The sequence below is a fragment of the Neoarius graeffei genome, chromosome 16 (assembly GCF_027579695.1).
Source record: "Neoarius graeffei isolate fNeoGra1 chromosome 16, fNeoGra1.pri, whole genome shotgun sequence".
NCBI lineage: Eukaryota > Metazoa > Chordata > Actinopteri > Siluriformes > Ariidae > Neoarius > Neoarius graeffei.
The window spans coordinates 39,852,199-39,876,727 of NC_083584.1; the positions used below are offsets into that span (position 1 = coordinate 39,852,199).

At 40.4% G+C, this 24,529-nt stretch overlaps 1 protein-coding gene across 1 annotated transcript in view; it reads right to left on the reverse strand.

The window, feature by feature from the left end:
• The window catches only part of csmd3b (CUB and Sushi multiple domains 3b), an 898,971-nt gene that overhangs the window by 552,441 nt on the left and 322,001 nt on the right, over nucleotides 1-24,529 (reverse strand). Inside the window, 1 exon segment of the mRNA XM_060942250.1 lies at nucleotides 24,365-24,379. Within this exon segment, the coding sequence (XP_060798233.1) occupies nucleotides 24,365-24,379 (15 nt within the window).

Consider the following 24,529-nt stretch of genomic DNA (forward strand, 5'->3'; position numbering starts at 1 on the left):
TTTGACTGCTGAGAATGATATTTATCCTCATATGTGTCCTAGACTCTGACAAACTAAATTCTGTTTTTCCCATTTGTTTGCATTTTGACATTTATTGGGAATTCTAGTAATAAAGTACTCGGGCCGGGTTTTCGTATGGTACCTACAGTGGTGCTTGAAAGTTTGTGAACCCTTTAGAATTTTCTATATTTCTGCATAAATATGTCATAAAACATCAGATTTTCACACAAGTCCTAAAAGTAGATAAAGAGAACCCAGTTAAACAAATGAGACAAAAACATTATACTTGGCCATTTATTTATTGAGGAAAATGATCCAATATTACATATCTGTGAGTGGCAAAAGTATGTGAACCTTTGCTTTCAGTATCTGGTGTGACCCCCTTGTGCAGCAATAACTGCAACTAAACGTTTCCAGTAACTGTTGATCAGTCCTGCACACCGGCTTGGAGGAATTTTAGCCCGTTCCTCTGTACAGAACAGCTTCAACTCTGGGATGTTGGTGGGTTTCCTCACATGAACTGCTCACTTCAGGTCCTTCCACAACATTTCGATTGGATTAAGGGCAGGACTTTGACTTGGCCATGCCAAAACATTAACTTTATTCTTCTTTAACCATTCTTTGGTAGAACGACTTGTGTGCTTAGGGTTGTTGTCTTGCTGCATGACCCACCTTCTCTTGAGATTCAGTTCATGGGCAGATGTCCTCACATTTTCCTTCAAAATTCGCTGGTATAATTCAGAATTCATCGTTCTATCAATGATGGCAAGCCATCCTGGCCCAGATGCAGCAAAACAGGCCCAAACCATGATACTACCACCACCATGTTTCACAGATGGGATAAGGTTCTTATGCTGGAATGCAGGGTTTTCCTTTCTCCAAACATAACGCTTCTCATTTAAACAAAAAAGTTCTATTTTGGTCTCATCCATCCACAAAACATTTTTCCAATAGCCTTCTGGCTTGTCCACGTGCTCTTTAGCAAACTGCAGACAAGCAGCAATGTTCTTTTTGGAGAGCTGTGGCTTTCTCCTTGCAACCCTGCCATGCACACCATTGTTGTTCAGTGTTCTCCTGATGGTGGACTCATGAATATTAACATTAGCCAATGTGAGAGAGGCCTTCAGTTGCTTAAAAGTTACCCTGGGGTCCTTTGTGACCTCGCCGTCTATTACACGCCTTGCTCTTGGGTGATCTTTGTTGGTTGACCACTCCTGGGGAGGGTAACAATGGTCTTGGATTTCCTCCATTTGTACACAATCTGTCTGACTGTGGATTGGTGGAGTCCAAACTCTTTAGAGATGGTTTTGTAACCTTTTCCAGCCTGATGAGCATCAGCAACGCTTTTTCTGAGGTCCTCAGAAATCTCCTTTGTTCATGCCATGATACACTTCCACAAACATGTGTTGTGAAGATCAGACTTTGATAGATCCCTGTTCTTTAAATAAAACAGGGTGCCCACTCACACCTGATTGTCATCCCATTGATTGAAAACACCTGACTCGAGTTTCACCTTCAAATTAACTGCTAATCCTAGAGGTTCACATACTTTTGCCACTCACAGATCTGTAATATTGGATCATTTTCCTCAATAAATAAATGACCAAGTATAATATCTCATCTCATCATCTGTAGCCGCTTTATCCTGTTCTACAGGGTCGCAGGCAAGCTGGAGCCTGTCCCAGCTGACTACGGGCGAAAGGCGGGGTACACCCTGGACAAGTCGCCAGGTCATCACAGGGCTGACACATAGACACAGACAACCATTCACACTCACATTCACACCTACGGCCAATTTAGAGTCACCAGTTAACCTAACCTGCATGTCTTTGGACTGTGGGGGAAACCGGAGCACCCGGAGGAAACCCACGCGGACACGGGGAGAACATGCAAACTCCGCACAGAAGGGCCCTCGCCGGCCACGGGGCTCGAACCCAGAACCTTCTTGCTGTGAGGCGACAGCGCTAACCACTACACCACCGTGCCGCCCCCAAGTATAATATTTTTGTCTCATTTGTTTAACTGGGTTATCTTTATCTACTTTTAGGACTTGTGTGAAAATCTGATGATGTTTTAGGTCATATTTATGCAGAAATATAGAAAATTCTAAAGGGTTCACAAACTTTCAAGCACCACTGTATACAGAAACTCAGCACTTTGGTACTCTAAGATTTATACCACAATTCTGTGCTTCTGTATTTTAAGGCATTCAGCTATAAAATAACCTCAATCAGGTCAAATTAGAGACAACTTTTCAACCTCAATTTTTTCATTTTAAATAATATTTTAGTAAAAAACTAATATGTTTTACTAGTATGTAAATAACATACTTGCTTCATGAACTAATTTTTGAAAGAAAAAAAGAGTCAAGTCTTATAAAGTCAAGGTTCCAATCTGAGATCATCAAATACTTCTGAAATTGTGTTCTGTAATATGAATTAATGCAATTCAAATCATAGTATAATACATTCTAATAAAATAAAATAAAAAGTAAAAAAAAAAAACTTTTTGGAACATCACTGATTACCAACGCAAAGTGCTGTTTGTTTGTGTTTGCTGTTATCATTATATTATGAATACCCTCAGCAGGCTTAAAGAATAGCAATTAAAAAAAAAAAAAAGAAATGCTACACTAATAAATTAGGTATTCATTTGAAGAAGCCAGGGGCTAAATTGGGCAAGGGAACAGGGGAGCTCCAGCACCTTTATATTACATTACAGGCATTTAGCAGGCGCTCTTATCCAGAGCAACATACAACATACCCAGAGCAGCCGGGGGTTAGGTGCCATGCTCAAGGGTACTTCAACCATTCCTGCTGGTCCAGGGAATTGAACTGGCAACCTTTTGGGCCCAAAGCTGCTTCTCTAACCATTAGTTCATGGTTTCCACCTTTGTTTTATGTGAAATGATCTAAACTATAGCATGGATTAATGGAAATAGAAATGATTGTCTACACGCATGTCAGCTGTAGTTGACTGCAGATTAGGAGAGCTACCCAGGGTGGACATCGAGCAGTTCCCACTCTATGTAGCCTGGGCCCGCCCATCCTAAGCGTGACGCAACACGAGGGCCTGTTCCGAGCTTAGTCTGGCCAGGCAGGCTATCTACAGCATTTCCAAGCTCCCGAAAAATCGGGAGCCAATCAACTTTGAGCATCTCCAATGGCCCTGGGTAGAGGCGTGTTCAAGGCACTTACGTAGTAGAACTGCGACCGGAAGCCATAGATTGTTTACAGAATCTATGCTGGAAGCGCTTCATTCACATCACGAACATGGAGCAGCGGCAAGCCTTTAACACAGCGGTAGATGCTGTATTGAAAGCATTCAACGGGAAGTTCTCATTGAAAACGGAGCAAAGAGCAGCCCTGGAGGTATTTATTGAAAGGAAGGACGTTTTCGCCTTGCTCCCAACCGGCTTCGGTAAGAGTTTAATCTACCAGTTAGCCCCGTTGCGTCACATACGTCAGAGGAAAGAGTGATGTGATTGGTTTAAGCTTCGTCACAGCCTTTTCTGGCTTTGACCAGTAGCAAACTGAGGCATTTCAGGGAGGCGGGTCAACCACGGGCTCTGGGAAACGGTTTGGCTTAATAGCTTGGCCAGACCAAACGCTCAGAGAGCTTTGAAGTCGCGTTAGCCAGGCTACACTCTATGGGCAATTTAGAGAAGCCAGTTAACCTAACTGCATGTCTTTGAACAGTGGGAGGAAACCAGAGCACCCGGAAGAAACCCATGCAGACATGGGAAGAACATGCAAACTCCACACAGAAAGGCCCCTGTCAGCCATGAGGTTTGAACCTAGAACCTTCCTGCTGTGAGGCGACAGTGCTAACCACCGCACCACCATGCTTCCCATCTTACTGATGATGATGATGATGATGTAGTAGTAGTTGTTGTAAAATAATTTTATAGAGACATTATTTAATTTCAAAATTATAATTCAAAAAGTGCTGCTTCGGTCATGGTAAGTACTAGCTAAGCACTGTTTTTGATCATTAAAGAAAAATGCGTCATGGCTAAAAATCAGACAGTATCATGGCTACAAATCGGATAGCAGTTTCATGCCGGAACTGTCAAACACAGAAAACTGGAAATTAAGGACTTAAATTAAGCCCTTAGGACTAGATTGGCTTTGAAAAATTATATTTTCATGATAGATAACGCCATATAATCTCATCTCATTATCACAAGCCCCTTTATCCCGTTCTACAGGGTCGCAGGCAAGCTGGAGCCTATCCCAGCTGACTACGGGCGAAAGGCAGGGTACACCCTGGACAAGTTGCCAGGTCATCACAGGGCTGACACATAGACACAGACAACCATTCACACTCACATTCACACCTATGGTCAATTTAGAGTCACCAGTTAACCTAACCTGCATGTCTTTGGACTGTGGGGGAAACCGGAGCACCCGGAGGAAACCCACGCGGACACGGGGAGAACATGCAAACTCCACACAGAAAGGCCCTCGCCGGCCATGGGGCTCGAACCCAGACCTTCTTGCTGTGAGGCAACAGCGCTAACCACTACACCACCATATAATTCTTTATCTAATCATAATTGAACAGTCCTGTTTCTTTAATCCATGAGAAAAAGGGCTCCAGCACCTCCTGGATTCCATCATTGGATGAACTAATTTAAGAAGAATTGCTATCAGTGCTGATACTTGTCTAAAGGCTGGTGCCTAGGATTGGTGCCTCCATTGGTGGTGGCACGGTGGTGTAAGTGGTTCGCACTGTCGCCTCAAAGCAAGAAGGTTCTGGGTTCGCCCAGTGGCTGGCAGGGGTGTTTCTGTGTGGAGTTTGCATGTGCTCCTTGTGTCTGTGTGGGTTTCCTCCAGGTGCTCTGGTTTCCCCCACAGTTCAAAGACATGCAGTTAGATTAACATGGGATGGCCTTGGGCTGAAGTGCCCAAGAGTGGCAGTGTGCACGTATGCAGCGGCTTCACTCTCCTATGATGAACTAAATTTTGTTGTACATTTGTGCAGTAACAATAAAAGCATTCTAATATGACACTTAATACGGACACCGTAACATCCATCACCGCTTATCCTGTGCAGGGTCGCAGGCAAGCTGGAGCCTATCCCAACTGATTTTGGGCAAGATGCAGGGTACACCCTGGACAAGTCACCAAATCATCGCAGGGCTGACACATAGAGACAAACAGCCACTCACACCTACAGTCAATTTAGAGCCACTGATTAACCTAACCTGCATGTCTTTGGACTGTGGGGGAAACCAGAGCACCCGGAGGAAACCCACACAGACATGGGGAGAACATGCAAACTCCACACAGAACGACCCCCGTCGGCTGCTGGGCTCGAACCCAGGACCTTCTTGCTGTGAGGTGACAGTGCTAACCACTACGCCACCATGCCACCCAACACATAACAGCAATATACAAATGGGTGACAAATTAGAGAGAAAAGGAAAACAAAAGAAAAACATGTATTAGTACGACACTGGACTACTATAAGTCACCAGAACTGTTTCAGTATGCCTTAGCATACATTTTACAGGCCCGTGGAACTGACATTCCTTCAATTGGCGTTTTCATGATGGTGATGAAAACATCTGTCTAACATCAAAATATCCAACGGGTTTTTCAATTTGACTGAGACTGTGAAGGTCATAGCATATGATTTAGAAGAGAATAAAATAGAATTGAAAGCTTTATTAGTGTTGCTATGTGAGTATTACATGGAGTCAGGACTAAAAGATTCTTTTAGTCCTAGGTATGACTTTAAACTGCAACTGGTGGGGAGTCTCAGATCTGGGAGAACTTGCATATTGGGAAAAGCGGAGTTACCCCTTCATCACCATTGCTCCTGGGTCTGCTCTGACCCGGAGTGGTAGCACCTGCCTGGGTTCCAGCTATGGGTTAAATAGTACATCACCAATAAGGTGTTTGCAGGAGGGTACTTTTCGGTGCATTGTGGCAGATGAACCCAAAAGGGTCAATGGCGCACCACCAGATGGCATGTGGAAGAGACACTCAAATGGCCAATGGATGGCATCACTCGGCAAGTCAGTTGTCACTGTGGGGCAACTTCCATACCCATCAGGTCTGTGGCACTTTTGTGCACTGCTTGGCATCAGGTCTGGAGGTCCAGAGAGACAACATGGTGGGGGCATGATATTGTTTGTCTTACCTGACTGTGCAAGGCACTTTGCTAGGATAGGAGAATAGTATACAAGAGCTCACAAGGCCAGACATTCCATAGCAGTTCAACCAGGCCGTTCGTGCCGCTGGTATGGGTGACTGTCGCTGTGGTGCAGACCTTGTGGTCCATCTGTGTTTCTGTGCATCCTAATGAAACAGTCATCATTGTTAGCGATGGACAGCTGATGACAATGATTACATGGAGTCCCAGAACATGTCCATGAGTTATAGGGAATGTAATTTTACATGTAACTACTTAAAAATATCCTTGACTTGAATGCAAAGGACAGGCAAGTGTGGTAAGGATAGTGCTGGGCAGGAGAGTTGGGGTGGAGCAACTTTATGCTAAACAGATTTCAGTTCTTTGACGGCACTCGGGTAGAAACCTCCCAGGAGTCTAGAACTGAGGGCCTTGATAGACCAACAGCACCTACCTGAGAGCAGCAGACCTGGTGAGATGAGTCCTTGATGATGTTTGTGTCCCCACATCGTCATTGGATTCTGTACATGACCACCAGTGAAAGCAACAGAGTGGTAGTGATTTTCTGGGCTGATGTGATGACTCTCTGAAGAGCCTGCCATAGGTGAATATGCTTTCTGTGAAGTAGCAATAAAAGGACACTAGAAGCTGCTTGCATAGGTTAGCTTTCCTCAGTGTCCTTAAGAAGTAGAACCACTTCTGTGCCTTCTTCATCTGAGAGGCTGTGCTAACAGTCCATGTGAGGCCCTGAAAGATGTGTGCCAAGGAATTTGAAGTTGGCCACTCTCTCCACACTGTCTCCCCTGATGTATGGAGGTGCAGGCTCCTCTTTCTGCTTCCTGAAGCTGATTATCAGTTCCTTTGTTTGGGAGGTGTTGAGTGCCAAGTTGTTGATGGAGAACCATTCTAATAGTCTGCAGACCTCATCCCTGTGTCCGTTGTGGATCAGTCCGACCGCAGTGGTGTCATCTGCAAACTTGATTGCATTGGTGCTGTGGGTTGTTGTGTATAGAGGAAGCATTGTAATTCTGCTAGCTGAGCAAAAAACATAGCACTGATCCTAGGACAGCAAAGCTGCTGCATGCTCTGCACATCTTAGATCCCAACATTTACATCACTTTCATCCTCTGCAAATCATTCAATGAGCCCTCATCCCCTGTGAACGTGGACATCATAATTTTGGATTTTGGAGGCCGCTCATGTCATGATAGATTATGTTCCATTATAGGATAAAGGTGATCAGTCAGAAGAATGTTGTATTGATTTCCAGCGAGCCTTCTGTTTAAAGGAACAAGTGGATGCAAACCATGGTGGCAAAATAAAAGCTTCCCCCACCATACTTGTGACCTGTCCACCTGTCACTGAAAGCATTGCTTCAAACTTGGAACATAGAGTATCTTTTTATTGCAAATAAAGTGCTACAAGTACAACAGAAAACGGATGAAAACGAAACATGCTCAATGTATATTTCAACAGGCTATTATGAAATTAATATGGAATTATATTTCTATTTATCATTCCCAAGAAGATCTGCTCTCCAACAGAGCCTATGCCAAGTGTCAACAAATGTAAAGTCTTTGTGCAAACAATGGGTATGATTACAGATGCACAAAACACAGCTACAATGAAACCTGTCAGGGCAAGAGCTATTACCATACACTGCAGGCAAACTGCGTGCAATCTGCATCTCACTTTCTACCATCTCTGACCTGCTGTCCATCACAGAGAACACCACCACAGGCTGCTAGCTCATACTGACACACACACACACACACACACACACACAAGCATTTTTCTTTGAGGGGCAGCCTGATGATCATGAATTCCTATAATCTCAGGCAAGCATACAATCACAAACAAAAACACATTTATTCCCAAATGCACAATTTCCAGATGGAGACATTGCTGAATTAATTTTTCCCATTTTATGCATTCTGAATATGATGTCCAAGAATAAATTAACATTCCCAAGAAGCACATCAACACAACATGCGGCCTTTTATCCATGTATACATGTATTGTACATGTATTTGTTAGTCAGACTTCCTAGATTCTAATAAAGTATTATATTATTCCAGCTGGGGCGGCACGGTGGTGTAGTGGTTAGCGCTGTCGCCTCACAGCAAGAAGGTCCAGGTTCGAGCCCCGTGGCCGGCAAGGGCCTTTCTGTGTGGAGTTTGCATGTTCTCCCCGTGTCCGCGTGGGTTTCCTCCGGGTGCTCTGTTTTCCCCCACAGTCCAAAGACATGCAGGTTAGGTTAACTGGTGACTCTAAATTGACCGTAGGTGTGAATGTGAGTGTGAATGATTGTCTGTGTCTATGTGTCAGCCCTGCGATGACCTGGCGACTTGTCCAGGGTGTACCCTGCCTTTCGCCCGTAGTCAACTGGGATAGGCTCCAGCTTGCCTGCGACCCTGTAGAACAGGATAAAGCGGCTACAGATAATGAGATGAGATGATTCCAGTTGACTTCAAACTGTATACTTTCATCATCTAGAATTTTGTGAAGTAAAACCTAATGAATAAAGGTTTTTAAACTGATGCACAAACAATGAGGAAAATTCACGTTGATACACCCATAAATTATTCTCAATGAACATGAACTAACATTTTACTTTTCTCTTTAACTAAACATATCTGTTCATTTAATAAGCGGTTCTCAATCCAAGTCATGCACTGTGTTGGCTCACTTGCCTGTAGAGGTCTTTCACTGACATCACAGGTTTTTGTTTATCACATAGGGTCCTCCATATTGCTAGGCAAACAAAGAAACAGTCACTACAGTTCATAATGAAAATCAAGACGACTGCAGTCAGTACAATCTTTCTGAAACGATAAAAAATTTATTTTATACCAGTAGATTGCGTTACATCCAAAAGCTGAAACATGCAGGTATCACAGATCCATATAATTTACCCAGAAATGTATTTATTTATTCTGCCCACTGTGTATGCTCTCTCTCTCTCTCTCTTTGTGTGTTCACTGCTTCAGATGGCTTAAATGCAGAGGAGGAATTTTGCTGTGCTTGAGTGTATATGTGACAAAAATAAAGGCTGCTGCTTCTTAATTTGCCCACAAATGTATTTATTTCATTTGAAGTGTCTGGAAAACCAGCTCCCGGATTTGGGATACTACACCATCCTTAACAATTTAGTATTTGGGACTTCTAAATACACCAGAGATGCGAAAGGCTTACAAAAGTACAAGATGCCTACCAATATTTCAAGGCAAGTTTCATGCATACCAGAATGTTATGGGAAATTCCAGGTAAAGAAAAATGCCTTATTATGACAAAGGCAAGTTCAAACATAGACTTCCAACAGTAATAAACAAGCCATGGGCCTAGATCTAGCATATTTTATCTGTAGATGTTTACTGAATTGGCAGCACAGTAGTGTAGTGGTTAGCACTGTCGCCTCACAGCAAGAAGGTCCTAGGTTCGAGCCCAGTGGCTGATCGGGGCCTTTCTGTTCTCCCCGTGTCCGTGTGGGTTTCCTCCGGGTGCTCCAGTTTCCCCCACAGTCCAAAGACATGCAGGTTAGGTTAACTGGTGGCTCTAAATTGACCGTAGGTGTGAATGTGAGTGTGAATGGTTGTTTGTCTCTGTGTCAGCCCTGTGATGACCTGGCGACTTGTCCAGGGTGTACCCCACTTCTCGCCTGTAGTCAGCTGGGATAGGCTCCAGCTTGCCTGCGACCCTGTAGGACAGGATAAGCGGCTACAGATAATGGATGGATGTTTACTGAATTGGGCTTATAATCAATCAATCTTTCAAGTACACTTGTGCCGATTGTTGTCACACACAAAGCTTGCCCGGCAACATGGCCGCGTAAACAAATCCGCAGTTACGATAATGTCACGTGAAAGTCCTCTACATACTTTTGTGCAATTGATACTTTTATTCTTTGATTGGACAATGTGTGCAGTCAACTTTTAGCTTATTACTTACACTTTTACATGCAGCTTTTTTTTGCATTCATTACATTTAATGTGCTACATCATCCACATTTTTGTGAAATGAGCTGAAAATATCAGCCAAAATGTAGATCATATGGCTCACGCTGCATAATCACAGGAGTGTAATGGCAGGATCGTTACTAATAGACTGCATGTATCTACTGATGTGTGCTTGTCAGAATTAGCCCTGGTGTAGCTATGTGTATACCAATCTGTTTATTTACTTACACCCAATGGTGGTGGTGGTGTGCTTGGCTCCACCAAAGTCACAAAATAATCCGCTTTAAAACACTTGTTTACTGCAAATGATCTCATGTGGGTGCCAAAAACGAAACCTTAGATTGATCTTTCTTCCTTTATCTTTGAAAGACAGGGGGGCTTAGCCCTGGAGGTCATTGATACCAGATACCACTGCAGAGCAGTTAGAAGATTTAATTTCCTGCTATTGCTTGAATAAGCAAGGTGTTTGTTCATAGATCTTGAATAAGCTTGCTTTAAAGGGCAACTTACACAGGACGCCTTTCAGAATATTTGTGAGAGACACGTCATACATGGCAAGTATGCTTCCATTTTAACAAGCATTTCAATCTGTAGCAGATGCCTCAGGAGCAAGCAAAAGAAACACCCCTTGGTAAAATTTTCAAAAGATTTCTATAGAAAAAAATCTATAAAAATTCTATAAAATTTCTAAATTAAATTTTATAGAATTTTTATAGACTTTTTGTAGAAACTTTATAGAGTTTTAATAGAAATTTTATAGAGATTATACATAGAAATCTTATAGAATTCCTATAGAAAGTCAACAGAACGATTGGTTCTTCCCTTGGTAAAATTTTCTATAGATTTCTATCGAAAAAAAAATCTATAAAAATTCTATAACATTTCTAAATGAAATTTTATAGAATTTTTATAGACTTTTTGTAGAAACTTTAGTTTTAATAGAAATTTTATAGAGTTTCAATAGAAATTTTATAGAGTTTTAATAGAAATTTTATAGAGTTTTAATAGAAATTTTATAGAGATTATACATAGAAATCTTATAGAATTCCTATAGAAAGTCAACAGAACGATTGGTTCTTGAGAATGGTTTATATTTCGTATCTGAACAGTTAAAGCATAAGAAACAAGAAATAAATAATTCCTGCTTTCACTTAAGAGATGGTCGGATTGGGACCCTGCAGTTAGTGGTTGCAGTGTGTAAAAATGAATGTGAAGATAATATATGTAACTGTAAAAAAGAATTGTACTGTATATTTCGACGTTTCGAATAATGTTTCAATTAAATACAGGTATATATAAAGTTAAGGGGCATCAAATTAGAGAGGATGAAATCACTAATGAATTGATAGCATGTAATTTATCTGATATAGCAAATAAGTATATTTACATGAAAATACAAAGAAAGACGTTTGTTTCACTTCTTCCAAATGCCATTGAGCTTGACTGAAAATTAATGTATAGCGTATATCAGCGTTTATTTTGGAAGTACATTTATTAAATTATGTCTTAAACTGTAATTTACATTTGGATCAATTGAGTTGTTGATCAGAAGTGTTATTATGTGAGATAAAGTAAATGAAATAAAGAACATTTTTATTGGAGATAAGTACTAAAGTTGTTCTTTGGATGCAAGGCCTTTTGTCTCAGACTGGAATTTCTGTAGGGTCTTTAAAATCCACCAAATTGTGTTTTTATGGAAATAACCATTATGAAATTTATAAAATTCTGTTGGCCCTAATAAAGTAGAGCTTCTATAGAACTCTGTATCAATTCTATAGAAATCGTTTTCTATAGACTACTATTTATATAGAATTCTGTTGAGATTCTATAGAAGCTGTTTTCTATAGAGTACAACTTCTATAGAAACTATTTTCTATAGAGTATTAGTTCTATAGCGTTCTATAGAGATTGTATAGAAAGAGGGGTTTCTATAGGATTTTCTATAGAGTTTCTATAGAATTCTAAAAAACATTTTGACAAGGGACCCTTGTGCTGTAGTGACCTTTTTTATGCTTGTTTTAGCGTCTTTTTTCTCACATCTAAGTAAAATGTAAATTCCACGAAAAACATCAGTGAAATCAAGCAATCCCACATGCAAAATTAAACATATGACATTAAAATCATAATCTTTAGAGATGTCATGATAATACATCTAGTAGGTTAATAGAAAAGAATAGTGCTAATCGTGGATGACCAAAAAAAATGCAAGTAGCCCATTTATCCATTTCCACACTGTCACATTTTACATTTCATTGCACTGTGTTGTAACAACAGCTAGCACAGCTGTCCCCATCCTCCAACGCTTCATTGACGCAAGGCAAACTGCTCACAATAGGAAATCAATCATGATACGGTTTCATTTAAAGCGATTAACCATGGAAATTTTGAAATTACAGGGTTATGAAATGTCATCATTATACAGAGTATTTTAAAAAAAATTATATTATTTGAGATGTAAATATCCCAGAAAATACATAGTCTAGGCAAATGAAACTGAACAGGCTTAATATTGAGCAATACAAGATTTATTCCTCAAAATCCATCCATCCATGATCTGTAGCCGCTTATCCTGTACAGGGTCGCAGGCAAGCTGGAGCCTATGCCAGCTGACTATGGGCGAGAGGCGGGGTACACCCTGGACAAGTCGCCAGGTCATTGCAGGGCTTATTCCTCAAAATTTGAATGAGAAATTCAAAATATATGTGGATTCCATGAACGATTTCACAAATTTTCAATATACACGCCGCCTGAGACACGGCACATGTCAAGTCGGTAGTCCAGCTCCTGCCAAACACGCTGCAGCATGTCTTTGGTAACAGTCTTTTCTGGTAACAGTGCATTTTTAGAGAATTCTCTCATAAATGCACGCTACACAGTATTGCTCAACTGTGTTCGAGCGTACTCTAACACACACAACACCTTTTCTTTTCCAGTGAATGGCATTTCTATACTGAAAAAGATAAAAACAAAAAACATTAAACATAAAATTTTGACCTGTTTTCACACAAGCTGTTAAAATTTGAGGTCAACTGAATGAGAATTGGCAAAGTTATTAGATTGTGAAATTATATCAAATTTTTTGAAACACCCTGTACATTAATATAAGACGTTCTAGACAAAATAAAAAATAAGTGGACTTTAGCTTAAAAAAAACATGTTAAAGTTGTAGTATCAATCCATTGGGCCATTTCCCTGGGCGCGGCCATACTGGATTAGCCAGATACATGGATGTATTAGGAGATGAAAACGAAGGTGGAGCTGCGTGATGTAGGATTCCGTACGTCTTCCTCATTCCGTCCTGGATCCAAGACATTTGGCCGAGTGACTTCATCACATAAAGCAAGAAAACTTTACTCCTGGCAAAAGCAGCAAATTGTGCAGTGAGTGTTTTACAGAAGATTGTTTTGTGGAGGATTTGTATGAAAAAAATCACTGGGAAGAAGCGAGACACGAGGCAGAAACGACAAGTGAAGCCAGGCGCGATCCCAACTTTGTTTCACCACAAAACACCGACGCCAGCAGCACAACATACCATGTCACGCATCAAACAGATGGAAGATAAGCAGGTAAATATGTATTTAAATAAACAGGCAATAAATTAACCAGTACTTTATTTTGATTCCTTTTCTAATACTGCATTGCCATAATTTTTGTGGAGAAATGCAAACAAACTGACCGAGAAGTCACGCTGGACCACAATATTATACTATAGTCTAGTTGTCACACCTGTGCGTGCAACACAAGGACTCTCAAGTGTGCGCCGAACTGACTCACGTGTGCACGCCACAAATGACACGCACCTGCACGGGATTAAGGTGCAATCAGCACGCCTATATAAGGACTCAGAATGCAGACTTACTTTGCGAAGTATTGCGTTGTTGTGACATTACTCAGCCTTGTTTTCCGATTTCCTGGTTTTTGATTCCTGTTTCCTGTTCCTCATTTTTGACCCTGCTTCTGTCTACGATATTCTGTCTGTGCCTCACTTGACCTTTTGCCTGTTTTACCGTTCACAATATACGCCTGCTGATTTAGACTGTTTGCACTTTTCTTTATAATAAAGATCTTCTGCACTTACAGCCTTCTCCAACCATCCCTGACAGAATACTTCTCCCTACTGACACTAGTATAGCATGCACTTGTACACTTCCACTGTGCTCACGGAAAATGACATCACGCGCAATGGAGTTATGGCGGCCTCTCTGACGAAAAATAGTCCAGTCTATTTTCATCACTTTAGTGGTTATATCATTAAGAACAAATTCAACATGCAGCTTTTTTTAATAAAGGACAGACATAAAGACTGACATTTAGCTTAATTTGTTTATTTGTGAGGTATCTTCTTTAACTGATCTGAACATTTTAATCAGAAAGCTACTTTATTTAGAGTCGGAATGAGCAAAACCGTGCATTTTAAAGCAACCCAGGGATCATTATATGCCATTTTAGCACTATTTTCTGTAAACAAAGAAGAAGGGCCTTGAGGTGAGTCACATTGGTAGAGGACATAGTTAAAAAATGAAGCACGGCACAGACTTGATAACAAAGTCTGATGTCTGCTTCTGCATATATAGGCTTCATCTCAGTGACTTTCAATGCCTTGTGGGCATTTTGGCTGGAAAAAAAAAAGTATCCCAAATAAAATTCTTGCCCAAGCGTAGGAGGTACGCTCTGCTGCTGGTGGGCACAGAAGTAATCAGAAAGAGGAGCCAACATGCTGATATTAGACTTTCAGTCCAGGAAACAAGGAACTCACAGAAAATGAGTTTCATGGTCACAGACAGAAGGAGCCAGTGTTAGGATTTAAATCAGCAGAATTTTGTACAAGTTTCCCCATACATCATACGCAGGTGAAAATAAGGAAAGTCTGTGTGGGATTAAATTTTATTACAGTAAATTAATAAAAACCCACGTTTATTTGATTTTACTCATGACTGCAGGTTCATCTTCAGCCTTCTCTGGTGGTTGGACTTATTAAGAACCATCCAAAATTGTGTCTGATTCAGCTCCGGGAGAGCCATAACTCCTACAGTTTATCTTTTGCACTAATCAAATACACCTACCTCGAACAGGATGGAGGATGGAGCAGGATACATTCACCCAGGCTATAAAATAACAGTTTCTATTAATTATGTGAAGTTCATATTTCAAAGTATTTCACTCAGTGTTTTAGTCATGAGGTTACCAGAACGAATATCTGCTCTTTACCATAAGAAAAAAACTTAACATATTATCAGAACTGAGACCATGATTCTTATTCATGTTTTTACATTTACAATGGACTGTACATACAGTGCCTGCCACAATTATTGGCACCCCTTGTAAAGATTAGTAAAAAGGGTTAGAATAAATCCACCTTTTGGTGAAGTCGCTTCATCTCACACTGAAACTAATGAGAAAATCAAACTTTTAATTGGAATAAATTTATTCAGAGAAAACAAATCCCTCAAGAAATAATTATTTCCAATAAAAACACATGTGCCACTACAGTATTTTTGGCACCCCTGCATTTAATACTTTGTACAACCTCCCTTTGCCAGTAAAACAGCACTGAGTCTCTCCTATAACATTTTCTAAGGTTGGAGATACAGAGCAGGGCATCTGAGACCATTCCTGTTTACACGATCTCTCCAGGTCATCCAGGGTCCTCAGCCCTCTCTTGTGCTCTCTCCTCTTCAGCTCACCCACAGGTTTTCAGTGGGGTTCAGGTCAGGGGACTGAGATGGCCGTGGCAGAAGCTTGATTTTGTGCTCAGATAACCTTTTGGCGTTGATTTGGACATATGCTTTGGATCATTGACAACTCAGTTTTAGTTTCCTGCCAGAGGCAGCCAGATTTTGATTTAAAATGTCCTGGTATTTCATGGAGTCCATGATGCCATGTATCCTAACAAGGTTTCCAGGGCCTTTGGAGGAAAAACAGCCCCAAAACATCACAGAACTTCCACCATATTTTACAGTTGCGATTGGGTTCCTTTCATTATAGCCATCCTTTTTTTTTTTTAAACACCAAACCCATCTTGAGTGTTTATTGCCAAAAAGCTCCAGTTTTGTTACATCAGACCACAGAACATGGTTCCATCAAAGCTGTAGTAGCATTTCACAAACTTCAGGTGCTTACGTTTGTGTTTAATTGTCAGAAAAGGCTTTTTTTCTGGCAAACTTTCCAAATAATCTGTTGGTATGATGGTGGTGTCTGATGGTGATTTTGGAGACTTGGAAACCCTAAGATTTTACTTTTTCTTGTAATTCACCAAGTGATCATTGTTTTTGTTTTTTTTTTGCCTCTCTTACCATCCTCATCACTGTATGTGGGAGCAAAATAAACTTTGGTCCTCTTCCAGGCAAGTTTGTAACGGTTCCAATTGGTGTCCACTTTTTATTATTGCCCTAACAGTAGAAATGGACATTTTCAGGCAAGTACCTGTAGCTATTATTTTTACCATAATTCCCTGACTTATAGACCCCTTCGCAGTAAACGTCATTCATACGTAAGCGGAAATTGCGCGCGCAGCCTGGACCCAAAAAAGACTCAGAAATGCCTAGTTGTGTTTTCAGGTGTCAGAATCATAGCAGTGATGGGGTTAAAATGTTCAGAATTCCAGCAGGATCTCACCCATTCCAAAAAAATTGCCGACGTCTATGACTACAAGCCATCAAACGTGTAGACTAGGATGAAAGCACTATCAAAAATGCGCAGGTTTGCAGCGCCCACTTCATCACAGGTAAGATCAGGCTATTTATTAAATCTTTCTTTTTTATTCTTTCTAGTCTTCGTTTATTGATGTAGCAAAATACTTTGGTAACGTTTATCTGATTAGCTGGGTCATAGTTACACAATGTAATGAATATTGTTAGCATGTTAACTTAGCTTTGCATGCAATTTTGTTTGTAGGAGAGCTCTCGCTTGACTCAAGCAGTCCAGATTTTGTGCCGTCATTATTTGTGTATGCCGAAAATCACAATTTTAAAGCAAGGATGGAAAGGTAAAATTGTGTGCCCTCACTCTAAATGCCAACTTACGTTGACTGCTCTAACCTAGCTCCCGCCCCGTTCAGTTTCATTTCTGCTCTCTGCCCCTCGCTTTTTACGCAGCTCTGATTTCTCTTAGCTGCACTCTTTACACTATCATTCCTTTCATGCCATTACCTCCTGCAAATTGCTGTTTAGTGTTGGGATTTGCTGTTGTAGCTAAAGCCACATTGCCATCACATCACTGGCATAATTTGATTAAAACAAAATGAATATGAATGTCCCATTGTTAATCAAGTTGTACATGCCCGCACATAACATAATCATATGCGTCTAAAGACTTGTAGGCACGAAGTTTTCCGTGGGTGTACACTGAAGTCTTGTCAATAAGGTACGAGTATATATCTGGCCATTGTATACCAGGGAACTTACTAACATCGTCCGTCCACTCTTTAATTAAATGCGGATCCGGTAGGCGATGTCCACTTGTTAGAGTTAACTTATTTATGTAGCATTCTCGGTCTTGTAACGACAATTGTTTGGCATAATCTGACAGCTCATAATGCCGGTCTATGGGCAGCGCCATTGTTTCTGAGTCCAGGCTGCGCGCGCATCCTGGCAACGGTCGGTTTGTTTACAAACATGCGAAGGGGTCTATAAAGGTCAACACACTTCTTTCTCATTTGGTTTGTGTGTTGTCTTATCTTTGCCATGCTAAAGGATGACTAACCCTGTGTCCGAAATCACTCCCTACTAACTATATACTGAACGATATAGTGAGGTCACCATTTTGCAGTGCTGTCCGAATGTATAGTGAGAATTCTTACACCCTATATAGTGCACTCAAAGTATCCCACAATGCATCACGAAAAGTAGTGTACAACCGATGGTCACTACCCAAGCAATATATCCCATCATGCATTGCAGTCGTGTCGAAAGAAATCAAATCAAAAGCCTCAAATTTGATTTAATAAAAGGCAGCGGCAAAGAAGAAAGTATTCAGCCTTGATTTAAAAGAACTGAAAGATGCAGCAGACACAAAGTACTTTGTATTGATTAATGTGGGAAATACGCTCAGTATATTATGGATTTATCACAACAAATACATGCATGCGTTTAGTATTTTGAAAACCCACCAGCCAACTGATCTGGCACGTTTTAACTGTGCAACCGTAATGACGTAAATAACAGCGTGACGGACTAGTGTCCAAAAGCGTTTTTTCATTTTATCAATGAGCTCATTGTATGGTCCTCTATATAGTAATTCCCTATATAGTGAGTAATGAGTAGTGAACGAGTGAGTGACTTCAGACATAAAGTAAGGGAATTTGGCCTCTGTGTCACCTCATATTTGTCCCCCAGTTAATCAGGATGTCATGGATTCCAGCTTGGAAGTTCCCACACACTCCAATCAACTCAAACATGTCCAATTTAAACAGGAAACATGCTTCAGTTACATTGTGTTCACTGTAATTTTGTGGGATGCCAATAACAGTGGCACATGTTGAACATAATTATTTCTTGATGAGGGATTTGTTTTTTCCTCTGAATGAATTTATTTCAATTAAAAGTTAGATTTTTTTTCCTCATTAATTTCAGTGTGAGATGAAGCAACTTCACCAAAAAGTGTGTGGGGGGGGTGTTTCGAACCCTTTTGACTAATCTTTATAAGGGGGACAATAATCATGGAGAGCACTGTATTAGCGTAGAGACGTTGATTATAATCATGACAGAGAAACCTCCCCTGTGAATTGTCACAGTTTTCACGAAGCACCTAGTTAACCTGTTAAATCCTGGAACAAAACGTCAAAATTGGGTAAAATTAATACAAATAAACAGCGGTTCGTAGCTGTAGATAATCGAAAAATAGCAATTTAACAATTTTGCAAGGTTTATCTGAACGGAAATTCTCTTCCACTAATGTGTGATGAGACCAATGAAACTGACTCACCCGAACACTCCTTCTGTGACAACAACAAAAAAAAAAGCATCATTAAAAGCCACAGTTTTTCAAAGTGTGTTATGTAATGTGTGTAATTAATGTGGCTGGAACACTCTGGAGACTGAAATGACAAAAGCACACTGAAATCCAAGAGCACTTTGTAACTTTTTTTTTTTTTCTGAGTTGACATGAGAGGCAAAGAGCTTTTTATATCTTCCTCTAGCCACATTTATGGCCTTTTTTTGCTGAATATTCACACACTGCATGCATTCTTATCTACATATAAACACAGCTTAAAGCCACTTCTCTTCACGTATTCATCTTCACTAATCACTTTATTCTGCTCTGTATTATACCAATTCACTGAATATAAAGATTTACGACTGTGGGGGTTTCTACTCTAAGCCAAAAGTCAAATTCCCAATTTCTCTTGACTTCCACTGACAAAAAAACCCCTGAATTTCCACGACTTATAATGAACAGAAAAACAGGCTGCCTTTGTGCTGCATATACAAAAACCAGCCACAGTATTTTAAACCCATCATTTTGTGAGCTTTATTTACTAGTTCACAAACAAAGTTTCCACTGCTTAAAAGGGCATATCATGGGTAAATTCAGGAGCAAGAGCAATGTAATTCTCCTATTTTGTATTAAACTTTGGTCAAATATCTGTCACATTTTGCATTTTGTGCAATTTTTTTACCTTGCGCAATACCAGAAAAATTCAGTTGAAATCAAGCCATTAGAGGTGAATTGGTCCGCCTCTGAAAAAACTTGGCATTTGGATTTCCCGGCAAACATTGATTTTCGTGACGTCGCGTGCGGGACGCCTCCCTCTGAATCCTACGTCAGCGCTGGTTTGTTTATGAGAAAACGACCTGGTGGCTTTCTGCACATTTTTTCAACGTTATCGCGTACTTATTAAAATGGTTAACAGATGTATCATAGGAGGGTGTAGCAACACCAATCTTGATGGGATTAGTACTCATCGTTTCCCAAAAGACCGGACAATGAGAGAGAAATGGGAGCGCTTGGTCTACACAGGCTGTGCACTGAAACCGTGCAAAGCTCGCGCAGCCTGCTGGCGCTTCCGCAGGTGACGTCACGAATCTGGCTCCAGACTCCCTTGGGATTTTTCCAGACGCGTTTTGTTATTTTATTTTTTTCTGCTGTAGACAGATGGCCTTGTGCAAAATTACCCTTCTGGATGAGTGTGTAAAGGGACATACTTTCATATAAAAAAACCCCGAAATTGGTCCAGAATATGCACTTTAAACATAGTGGAATAACCCGATAAAGAAAAATACTGCATGGAAAATATTACATTTTGATTAAAAAATTTTAAAAAACACACTAGAAACAGAATTCCCTGACATATTTAAAAAAAAAAAAAAAAAACACTCCCTGACTTTCCATGTCTGCATTAAAATTTCATGGTATTCCAAAAACTCCATGAACCCTCCATGAAGGTTTTTCTACTGATGTCACAACAAACATGCTCATACAGGGATTATAATGTATGTTATTATAAATCAACATGAATTAACACCTTCCCTTTTGTTCTCTACTGAGAACAGACAGTGTAAGGAGCAATGATGAAGTCTAATGAGGCACTACCTGCTGTGTCCCCATCAAATCCTCTTCTCTCCTGGGAAAATGGTACAGTAAAGCAGGAGGAGTATTAACTCTATAAACCGCATCACACACCATTCACAAAGCATTTGTATTAACAAGTTTTTGGTACACATTTCAAACATAAATATATACTATATTTATATATCGATGGGTCCATGCATGTAAAGTACCAGTCAAACATTGGACACGCTAATACAATTCAATGTTTTTTTTCTTTATTTTTATGAATTAAAAGTCACTTCATGTCTTAAAGTGATGATGGATATCGTTTCTCTTTACTTAGCTGAGTGCTTCTTGACATAATATGGATTACTACAGTTGTGGAATAGGGCTATTTACTGTGTTTTTATTATTTACTATTTACTGCTTGATCTCAAACGCAGAAAACAAGAAACTCGGCCACTAATTAGCTTTTGACGAGGCATAGATATTAATTGAAAAGCATTCCAGGTGACGACCTCATGAAGCTGGTTAAGATAATGCCAATAGTGTACAAAGCGTCATCAAGGGAAACGCTGGCTACTTTGAACAATCTCAAATATGAAACATATTTTGTTTTTTTTAACACTTTCTTTGTTCACCACATAATCCCATATACGTTCCAGATGTTATTTCATAGTTTTGATGTCTTCAGTATTGTTCTACGATGTAGAAAATAGTCACAATACAGAAAAAAAAAAAAAAAAACTATGATTGAGTAGGGAGGGGTGTACAAACTGTTGACTGGTACTGTATATTAGAGGTGTAACACAATGACATTATCTGTTTCGAGCTCCAAATATCCATAGACCCTAAGTGTGCATGGTCGAAAAGTGAACGTTTTTTTTGGTTCTCCAATATAAACCCAACCAATATGCTCTCTGAAAACACTGAAAACCACTTGGGGAAAACAACTGGGGTAGAAATACCACAGTGCTCAGCATACTGTGTGAACCCTGGCTCTGACAGATCCTCAACCACAAGTGCATAACTGATTATAACTAGAGATCTGGTTGAGACTTTTTTTTAAAGTTATTATTTTTGTTTGTAGGGCGGCACAGTGGTGTAGTGGTTAGCACTGTCGTCTCACAGCAAGAAGGTCCGGGTTCGAGCCCCGTGGCCGGCGAGGGCCTTTTTGTGTGGAGTTTGCATGTTCTCCCCGTGTCCGCGTGGGTTTCCTCCGGGTGCTCCGGTTTCCCCCACAGTCCAAAGACATGCAGGTTAGGTTAACTGGTGACTCTAAATTGACCGTAGGTGTGAATGTGAGTGTGAATGGTTGTCTGTGTCTATGTGTCAGCCCTGTGATGACCTGGCGACTTGTCCAGGGTGTACCCCGCCTTTCGCCCGTAGTCAGCTGGGATAGGCTCCAGCTTGCCTGCGACCCTGTAGAACAGGATAAAGCAGCTACAGATAATGAGATGAGATGAGACTTGCCTGCAATATATTCGAATAATTTTAATTGGTTCTTTATTCGCTATTTTGGCATATAACTGCAGTCACTCTGACAGCTTTTTCTTCCAGCCATCAAAGTTTCTAGGGAAGGATTACAGTCGTGGTTTCCCGTTGCCTTCTACTGGATTGTTATAGAGGTTTTCTCCTCTCAACCATTCACACGCACTCGCACCTACGGGCAATGTAGAGTAGCCAGTTAACCTAACCGCATGTCCTTGGACGGTGGAGGAAACCGGAGTACCCGGAGGAAACCCACCCAGACAAGAGAAGAACATGCAAACTCCTAAATTGGCTCTAGATCCCAACATATCAGTAAATTAGTAGCTTAGTAGCCACACATGCTCCTGTCTTTCTTTGTCATAAGAGAAACTTCATAAGTGTGCTCACTTGCTTCTGTATGAAACTAAAAACCTCGTGCTCATGCAAACTCTTTACTGCTTCCCCTGATGCACACCGCTAGTGTGAACCTGATGCCCAGGGATCCTTTCTGGCAAGCTTTCTTTAAAGAAAAAAAGATTAGTGTACCTCCTCTTAGTATTCTTATCTGTAGTCATTTAGGACACATTATCTGTTCATTCCAGGTACTGCTCACAATTTACATGAAGTCATATTACACTATTTTTAAACAACATGAGTGGAACTGACCCTATGGTTTGTGCACTTATCGTATTTTTGTAAGCCGCTGTTCATTAAATTCTTTGTTTTTATAAAAATGTATGACATGCTTCAAACAGGCTTAGATTTCCAAGTGTTTAAGAGGTAAAGCACAGAACAAGTAGGATGGTAAGCCGTATTAGAGCTGATCCCACCTGGCTGCAGTGACTAAGGGTTGACGGGAGCTTGGCCATGATTCCTACGTCGGCCCTGCACTGAAGGACGCTGCTCCTGTCAGCCGTTACCATCCAGGCTCCTTATCTCTCTCCTGGCAAGCTGACAGCCCTGATCGCCTGCCACCTCTACTTTAGGCATGCTGCCTCCAGAGCAGCCTGAAAGCTGCACAGTTGCAGATAAATCCCACAGCCCTGGCCATCGTGGCCCAATGACTGTCACAACTTTGAGGACTTTTCATCATGTTCCATGCCAAGAGCACTTTAGCAGAGGCCTAAGTGTAATGGATTATAACCTCCAGTTCTTTTCTCTCAAAGCACTCATACACACGCACGTGCACACACACGCCTCGCTGTAATCTCTGTCAACGCAAGTCAACATAAATCATCATACATAGTATATTAAGCCTGTTTCTGATCATGGTGCACACTGGAATTGGTGGATGAGGAAACATAAAAGTATAAGTGAGTTTATGATGTTCGTTTATACATAAAGTCAAATGTAGAATTTTGACAACCCAAAAATGATTGTCTCAAGTAGACATCACACTTGGAGAACTGAAGGCAAATTTTTTATAATCAAAATTCTATTTGTCTCATTTTATTAAATATAGGAATGTATTTCTGACAGCTATTTTGTCACTGCTATAGCAGGTTATGAGTGTTTGAAATATGCTATGTAATATCTCAGTCCGTATATCAAAGCAATGGCTGTAAACGAGATTGGCTGAGACCTGTGCGAGACATCGTAGGACGGAAGTAAAACGTACAGTACAGGAAATCAAAATGACCAACATCTGCCAACATTGTCAAAAGATGCGTGCGCCCTCTTTCAAATACTGACGTAATCAAGCCGGAAGTTTTGTTTGTTTTGATAGCAATCAGGAAATTTTGAAAAAAGTAGGCAGTAATCGTCATTTAAACTCGTTTTTGCGCAACATTTCATTTGGAAATCAGTTTTTAAAATGGTGGCACTGACACCCGGCTGACACTTCATGTTTCGAAGTCTCACACAAGTCTCGTGAAGATCGCGCAGATAAGTGACCTCTGCCATGGACCAAACGAACTAAATTCAACATGGCTAAAAACCGAATAGGCCGATAAGTATAATATTTAATTGCAATTAGTTGCCAGTCATGATATAAGGTTACTAAAACCAAAAACATAATTGAATAACACATTAATTAATAAATAAAGCAAGTTTAAAAATGACTTCAGTTCCCCTTTAACAGTTATTCCACAAAATGTAACTCGAGCTCATGATCGAACTGGAGAGTGTCGAGCTGCAAGGTGGTAGTGCTACCCATTTATTTTTAAATTGCTCAGTGCCTGGGATACCTATTGTTGCTATCGACCTTGTGCTGTTGTCTGGGTTATTAACATGAGGCTAGACACATGTACTATATCCCCTAGTCATCTATCACCATGAAGAAAACCAAAGAGTTTTCAACATACAAGAACCAGATACTTGTTGACCTGCATTCGTCAAGCGTTTTAGTTTCAGGTGTCTAGAACAATGAATGAATGAATGAATGAATGAATTTATTTTTATTTGAATGAATTTATTTTTATTTCGAACATGTATAAAAAAATATATGTAACTATTTGTACATGCAAAAGAAAGAA